This window comes from Scatophagus argus, chromosome 2 (genome assembly GCF_020382885.2).
Source record: "Scatophagus argus isolate fScaArg1 chromosome 2, fScaArg1.pri, whole genome shotgun sequence".
Lineage (NCBI taxonomy): Eukaryota > Metazoa > Chordata > Actinopteri > Scatophagidae > Scatophagus > Scatophagus argus.
Genome location: NC_058494.1, coordinates 5,653,261 through 5,661,740, shown reverse-complemented (window position 1 = coordinate 5,661,740; position 8,480 = coordinate 5,653,261). Strand labels below are relative to the sequence as shown.

Here is an 8,480-nt window from a genome sequence, read left to right as displayed (position 1 = left end):
TTAAATTTAACTGAATTCCAATTTGTTGATGAAATTGAAATGTGTTCCTCCAAAATATTTTGTTGCATCTTCTGTGGTCGCATCCACAGATAATGACGACGCTACATTTATTATTTTTCAGCCTTCCAGAGGTTTTCTACCCTTTGGATAAAATCTGTTAGATCACCCCTTTCCTGGCACTTTTTGAGGTCCCTTAGTAGTTGCTTTTTCAAAGCATGAGCAGTTTCACTATAAGCAATACTAAAAGGAGCCATCGGTGGAGTTCCATGCCAAATTGGAGGAATGTGCCAGACGCAGGTGTCTGAATCAATCTCCATTACATCTGAGATTTTAGTGATGTTGGCCTTCTTCATCCTAGTGTCCTTCTCGATCATTTTATTGAGCAGTTCCACCAAGTTTTTACTGCTCCTCCTCTCTACAGCAGGCATATCAGACATGTAACTATGCACAAAATGGCACAGTGGCTTTCTTTCCACATTCTTTAAAGCATGAAGCACCAGTTCCAAGATGTCTTTCTCAGTGGAGCTGTCCCTGGGAACGCTGAGGATTGTTATGTCGCTCAGTGCAGCAGCGAGACTCGCTACCTCCTTATCACGTTCATGACTGTGATCATCTTGAACCATTTGATATGGTTTCAGTCCCTCAGTGTCGATGATCATGATGCAGTCGCACCCCAGTTCTTCTCTGATGTGTTTGTTGACATTAATCAACTGAATGAACGCCCCTCTGGTGCATGTTCCTTTGCTAACGGCAAATCTGGCCCCAAACATGGTGTTGAGCAGAGTTGATTTTCCTGAGTTTTCAGCTCCAATGACTGTAATGACCTTGAGCTTACTGTTGGACTGCATGATGTAGTGAAGCTCAGTAAGAACTTCAGTGATCCATTTCATTGGGATGTTTGCCGCATCTCCATCAACAAGCTCAAGAGGGAAACCATCTAGCAGCATCTGAGCAGACAGTGCAGGTTGCTGTATCATGGTTTTTCTCTGACAGCTGTATTCTGGCAGGCAACTTGCACATTCATACAGTTGCCCACACTCTCGAAAGAAGTGATCTAGGCGTAAAGAACAAACAGATATTTGTTTATCAATCTTTGCAATTTTTTCTGTGTCTTGGGGAAATTTCTGGCTTAGCTCTTTGTATTGATCCTGCAGAGCTGACAGTTGACTATGGCAGAGATTGTCCAGCTCTATTTCCAGCCATTTGAGGAAATAGTAACATTGTACCTCTGAGGTGACCACACCATGAAGGAAGCTTGACATTGCAGCTGTCAACTGAAATCTTAGCTGTTTCTTTTTAAGCTCCTCTTGTTTTGCTTTCAAAGATTTGCGGTAGTCCTCGATTATCTGGTTGCCAGCTTTTCGCAGTCTCCAGCACTCAGTTTCTAGCCATGAAAGCGCTTTCCAGATGTTTCCCTGGAAAGGCAGTTGTTTGTCTTTGAATTTGGAGGTGGTAGTGACGCGTTTAGTGATTTCACCCACGTTCTTCCATGCGCTCTGGCATTCATCACTGTCCTCATCAACCAGGATCCCAAAACCCCGAGCACTTTCAGACAGATTTGCCACCGACACTTTGTTTGTGCAATTTTCCAGCATTTTAGAGATTGATTCCTGGAGAGCTTTTATCAGCTCTGTATCAGTCTTTTTCTTCTGGCTCACATTAATTGTCTTTAAACTTGGTTTCATCATCATCATTTTGAGTGTAAAGGTTTTCCCCTGTGCACTGCTAATCAAAATGACATTTGCTTTCACATCTTTTCCATCCAGATTCTTGAAGTAATCTGCTTCTGAATCATCACAGAAGATATAAATGGTTGCAGATGTCTGGCAGAGTAATGAGAATTGCTTGTCAAAGGCTCTGATGTCTCCTCTGAGGTTGGCAATGGCCAGTGGCTCAGTGAATTTGTCTATATTCATGTTCCCACATGGGAGGTACCAGCTGATTTCAACAAGCCCATCTGAAATCCTCCTGGGAACATCCCCACACATCATGTTACGATGATAAAATGTGTCATGGCTCTGCTGAGTGTTACTAAACAGTTTGTTCAGCATCTGAGACTTAGACAAAATCGTCTTCCCCAGCCTGACAAATGACACCAGAGGAATTTCAGAGAGCACAATTCTTTCTTCACAACTTAACTTTCTGAATGCCTGGTTTGAGGGTCTGAAGGTTTTGACAATTTCACGCATGGGCCACAGCATCAATATGATTTCTCTTGTTTCATGGTTAGGTAGCAAGAGTGGAATCGCAAACTGGCAGAGTGCCATTTTCAGAACTATGACCTGTTGAAGAAAGCTATCTGAACAAAGAAACAATGCAATTATCAGGTCCAACGGATTGATGGCATTGCTCTTGTCATTGTCCATATTGTAAGACACACATCTGACACTTCTCGCATTTGCATTCAACATCATAAGTTTCTTCAAGAAGGCCTCAGGAAGAGACCTTGCAGTTTCAAGTGTGTTTTCTGATGTATCACTTTGATTAATCTCAAGAACCGTACTAAGTGTGAGCTTGCTGTCATACTGGTCTTCAAGTCCGATGTTTGAGAGGAACTCCCTGAGACAAGGCTCTGTGAATCAACACAAAGAGATCAATGAATGTATGGCTGTTTCATTTTGCTCTTTATCACACCAAAGTACTCATGAAGATCAGTTCATTCATCACAGAGCAGCACTCTGCCTATCAGAGCTAATAATATAATATATAATGTGTTGTGTGTCTCTAAGGAGCTTTATCAAGCTTAACAGAATAGTACTAGAGCTATTTGAACAACACAAGTTTAGTCCAACATCATAATTAGCAAATGTTAACATGCTAGCATGCTAAGCTAAGAAGGTGGTCACGATAAACATTAAGATGGGAGTATTAATTAGGACAGATGGTTGGGTGGCTATGAGAATCTCCTCAACTCACATCTATCCCTTACTTTCTGGAACCAAAATAGGTTGGTCCACTAGACCCACTTACACAGCAATAATCAAGGCATGCACAGCTGTGAAAGTAAGAAGGGTTTGAACATTCAGGCACTCTTTATTCATTCTTCAACTGTCAAACTCATGACAGAGTCTGAAAAGAACAGCTGAAAATCAGCATGGTAGCAATGTAGCTTGACTTCATGGAAGTTCAATACTAAATCACTTGCTTACACTTTTGGAATCATTTTTACTTTGTAAACCTAACCTTTATTTCTGATGATATTTCGGTTTCCCTGTAATTACAGTACAGCATGGTTCATGCTGAATGAATGGATTTTAAAAAAGACATGACCTCTCACCTGTGTGTATAGTTATAGAGACCGGCTCACTGCACTGATCATTCAGCACTGCTGAGACAGAGATAATGTACTCTGTGTCTGGCTCCAAGCCAGACAATATCTTGTAGCAGTATTCAGTGTGTATTGCCAATGGCTCCTTCCCAGGACTTGTGACAGTTATGAGGAACTGATGTGGAATTCCTTCCATGTTGTCTCCTTTGGTCCATTTTACAGATAGGGCTGTGGCCTCTGAATGTCCTTTTGCTAAGTGCTGAGGGGGTGGTACAGCTGCAAAAGAACAGTTAAGTAAATTCAATTTATTTATTTATTTATTCTGTGCAATAAAATATAGAAATAAAATAAATTATCTATCTAATATTACCTGTGAAAACAGATGCTGTGACCCATTCACTTAAATTGCCATCCTCGTCTTGTGTGGCCACACTGAAGAAATACTTTTGTCCAAGTTGAAGGTGGTTTATTTCAATTTTAAAAAAATCTTTGATGACTAAGTGTCCCTCCACCTTCATGCAGGAGCTCCACTTAATTCTGAAGTTCTTGGGCCCCTCCAGTCCCTTCGGGCCTTCCCAGCTCAGGACCACAGAGTTTGGCTTCACTGACAGGAACTTGATGTTACCAGGAGGTGGCACCACTGTCAAGCATAAGACAGCACAATAAATCATTTATACCACTGGTGCAGTTCTTTCAAACCAAGTGAGGAAACATGATCATGTTGTGAAATATCTTATCTGATTCTTCTCCACACTTAGCTCTCTCTGACTCTCCCCCATCACATGTTCTACCCATGAAGCCAGAAAATTCAAGGAGAATGACACTTAACCACTGAGACAGTTCACTAAAAGTCTATTTTTGGCAACTGGCTTTGCAGGTGTAGAAATGTCTTGTGAATGATGAAATAGAAGGATAAAATAGATTTTTTTAAAATAGAAAATATAGAGACTTGTTTTATCTTGACCCTGTCAAGTCAGACCAAATGCTTTCTGTACTAAGGCCTGTTATTACTCTCCCCATATTTCATTATGTTCTGTTTACCGTTTATAGTGTTTTGGTTTGTTCTTGTCCGTCCTGTCTATGACAAGAGCTGGGCATGGTGGCCTACTTCTCCTTCCCACCTTTCCACCCATACACCTGCCGCTCATCTACTTCAATCACCTCCATCCCACCTGTATAAGAAGCCTGGTCATTTTCCCCTTTGTAGCAGATTGTTCAGTCATGTTTGTGGTAAACTCTTCAGCCCAGGTATCCTTTTTATGTTATTGTCTATGCATGTGCATTTTGTAATTCCTGCATCTTTGTGCCCCAGGTCCATTTCCAGCTCTCTCCCCAACTCATGGCACCTAGCTCTTCTTATTTCTCCCTTGTTTTCCTCCTCTCTCTGGATCTCCTTTGCGTTCAGTCTCCATCATCTTCCCCCTTTGCCTCCATTTCTCCTGACCACACTAGCTTCACCCACCACACCTACGCCTCTGCTTTTTGGATTTTTAATTCTATAACTCTTGAACAGTTGGCCAAACTGAGTTTAGATTTATTTTTGTGACTTAAGTTATTCATTAAAGGATATTCCCTGTGTAAGCATTTGTGTTCTGCTTTGTGGATACACTTTTGCGTAAATTCAAACTTAACGTTCTAACTTCAGAACAAAGTCCATCTTTTTACAGCCAGTCATAAAAGATAAGAGCTTTAAAAATGCTTTATTGTGTTTTTACTGGTCAGGGAACATCTGTACCTTTTTGCTCTCCTGTTTCAGGTAGCCCAGCGTTCTTGTATTCACCACCACCCAATATCTGTAATAAAATAATATTAACTGCAATGCAGCACTTGACTATTACTATTGTATTTTTTTCCATCATTTGCATATTTTCAGATTTTCACCTGACTTGCAGCAGTCTGTGAGACAATATCATGGCCGCTGTGATTGTCCTGTGCACAAATGCTGCAGATCAGCATCTGATCAGTCCTGCAGAAGAAATCTAGAGTCTTTTTGTAGTGCAGACAACGTTTCCCCTCAACTTCGTCACACACATCTATGAGTCTGTGTCTTTGCAGGGTTTTCACCGTATAGTGCTGCCGGACATCAAACTCACAGTAGGAAGTGTTACAGGTCAGGCAGGTCTTCACAGCTGTGGTCTGACAGCAGATGTCACAAATCACCTCTCCTTCACTGTTCAGATAAAGAGTGCAGATATTATTTAATACATTAACCAGTAATAGAAACTGTGTACTATGTGTTAGCCTGCCCTTGAATTTTGAAACTGGATGAATGGCAAAGAGTTTCTATTAGCTAAAGAAGCTGTATAATGGGACATTTTGACTGAGATTTCTTAATATAGATGAGCTTTGCTTACGCTCTGTGAAAACTGGGTGTTATTGAAATTACTACAATCAGGAATTAAATTCAGACTTTTGAGTATAAAGCATGAGTCATTAAGACTGCTTATACCAACCAAAACACTGTATATGAATCAGACATTAACAAAGGAGCACCCCACCTATTTGACACATGAAGCTCAGTTTAGTAGTCGAAGAGGAAACTATTCAGCACATACAAACAGTTTGATGATGCTGCCTGTGACTCTTTTTCCAAGTCTGACAAAATAACCCTAATGATGTCTCAGATGAAGACTGATGAAGTCCACTCCTAGGAAGATCTTTTTATCACCTTTCTATAACACTTTCCGGATAGCAACAACTGCATGTCAAACCCTTTTAGGGTTTAAGAAAAAGAAGCAAAGTTGTATTGCAGGAAGTGTAGGATCCAGTCTGTTTGAACCTTGATCCATAGTGATTACAGCTTGTCTACACAACGTGTTTCAGCATGTTCTTCTGTCAGCCATCTCACACCCATCTGACAGAACAGATACACTTCACTTCATATAAAAGTGTCAACACAGACCGTATAATGGCTTACTGTCATTCTGCCTTTGCTACACAGGTTAGTGTGACACCATGTCTACACAGGCCGTCTTTGCATTCTACATGTGCAGGTGGAACCTAAGCCGTTGCTCGCTCTGGTCAAGTGAGCCGTCGTATGTGAAAATGCAAGCAGCGGCTGGCTGGATCATGTTTTCACAAACAATGGCTCACTTGATTTTGTGAGTCAGGATATCTCAGCCTTTGCTGCATCAGTTTTGATCAGTTTCAGTCTTGTGCAAAAATACATTACTGGTTTACACCATTACTTGTACATTAACGTAGTGAATTTAAAAAATGGCTTACATATCTCCATCTAAAACAGTCTTCTCGTCATATTGGGAATTTCTTGATCCAGAAGTCGTACTTGATGAATAATCAGATGTGTCAGATGAGGCTATGGACTCTGACTGTGGATAGTCCAGGCTGACGCTGAAAGGCAAAATGGGAAAAAAGCCGCAGGATACTGTGTCACTGATCTGTGACTTTAAACTGGTATCTATACACTTTTAAAAGACATTTTTTATGTTGTTTATATTCAGATTGTCACAGTAGCAAATTACAAGGTGGAGGTTACAATGACTACTGCAACATTTAAGTGAAAAACAAGATGAATAATCCTTTAGATCAATTCAGATACTCATCCCAGTAATTAATTCCTGAGATAAGTATCTAAAGCATTAATTTAACAATGTTACTGTGTAGGACAACCAATCACTATATATCACAGTATTACATGTAATCCAGCTTCTTACTGTCTGTCTTGTTTAAACTTGTATACACTATCCTTTGAATCGTCAGTCACACGTGTCACATACCCAGAGGGTCTGAGCTTCAATCTGAAAATGATAAAGAAACACACCTATTGACACAAAATGTACAAATCAAAAATATTAAACGGAACTAATTTAGCTCTTGATCTTTCTATTCAATCAGCTAATTCTCTTCAAAATTGAAGAATAGGTGTAACTTGTTAGAAAGAGAATATGCAATTAAGTGTAACCCCTTTAACAGAAGATATATGTTGATAGAATCTGGCTGTATCATTGTACATGTTTTCCTTCAACTTCCTGCCATTTAGCAGCACACCAGAAAGTGTGTGTCAGATTTTGTGCGTGAGAACAAATTGTTTAGGTACATGAAAACATCTAATCTGATCATCTCCCAGTATCCGAAGGTGTCTGAAAATTTGCTTAAATGTATCCAGGACAAATTGTGTTAAATATTTAACCAACTAACCTTCTGCTCTTTAAATAACAGCACATGAATCAGACAGCATTGTGATCAGAGATGGTTACCTGCTTTGGATTAAGTCATCAGGGACTCTGTGATCAGTTCTTAGTACTGGATATACAGCAGGAGGAGGGCATTGGACCTTCAGCCTGAAAATCATTACATACATTACACAGTATAAATGTATTCACGTTTTCACATTATCTAGTTAATTACACAGATGTACAGCGTGGTATCAGACACATTTAGATGCAGGAAACATACCTTTGTGCGTCTACAGAACAAATCACTTGTCCACCCCAAGACTGGGGCATCCCATAAGGTACTTTTCTGAGAGAAGATAACAAAATTATTTTAAAATGTAACAAATATGTGAATAGAAAAGATGCAAGAATCATAAAATAATATTATATTATATTTTTTCAAAGTTTCCGAAACCTCCAACATGTTGACAAGTGTATACAGTATGTGTATAGTGTTTACTGCAATCCTCTGACAACTTCTCTCTTTCATAACCAGACACTGATGTTTAAACCTCAGACCCAAATGTTTCCCATAAAGTTGTTTGAAAACAATAAAAGTGAATAAAACGGAAACTGCTGGTATAAAAATGTATAAAAGTCAAAAGTCTGACTTACATTTTGTTATCAAAATGAAGAGGGATGTCCTTTGAAGACAAGTCTGTGTCATATTCAGAATAATCACAGTCTGGTCTCTCACATCTAAAAGATTAAGATTAAGATTATTTATTGTCATTGTACAAAACATACAATGAAATTCAGGTGCACTCAAGAACCTGGCTCAATAGAATGCAATAAAAACACTACAAAATATATAAATAAATACTGACAGGCTTGACAGATGTAGTAATAAAGTAGGCATGGCTTAGCAAACAATCCATTGCAAAAACACTGTTCACTGACTTCACTTGACATTTAAATGACAGCATTGAATTTCCAATTATTTTTCTTGAGAAAAACGATGTTATATTAGTGGTACAGTTATAAAGTATTTCCAACAAAGCAAACAGCCTCTGTAACATTACTGAGACCAGCTTCTT

General features: G+C 39.4%; 1 protein-coding gene across 1 annotated transcript; it reads right to left on the bottom strand.

The window, feature by feature from the left end:
- Positions 1-4: 4 nt before the first annotated feature.
- On the bottom strand, positions 5-7,452 carry LOC124053317 (up-regulator of cell proliferation-like). The gene is made up of 7 exons (XM_046378368.1): positions 7,427-7,452; positions 6,494-6,619; positions 5,150-5,438; positions 5,004-5,061; positions 3,639-3,908; positions 3,278-3,544; positions 5-2,572 (listed from the first exon to the last, which is right to left on the bottom strand). Exons 1-7 carry the CDS (start codon positions 7,450-7,452, stop codon positions 111-113), a joined length of 3,498 nt encoding a protein of 1,165 aa, XP_046234324.1. The 3' UTR covers positions 5-110.
- Positions 7,453-8,480: the final 1,028 nt, after the last annotated feature.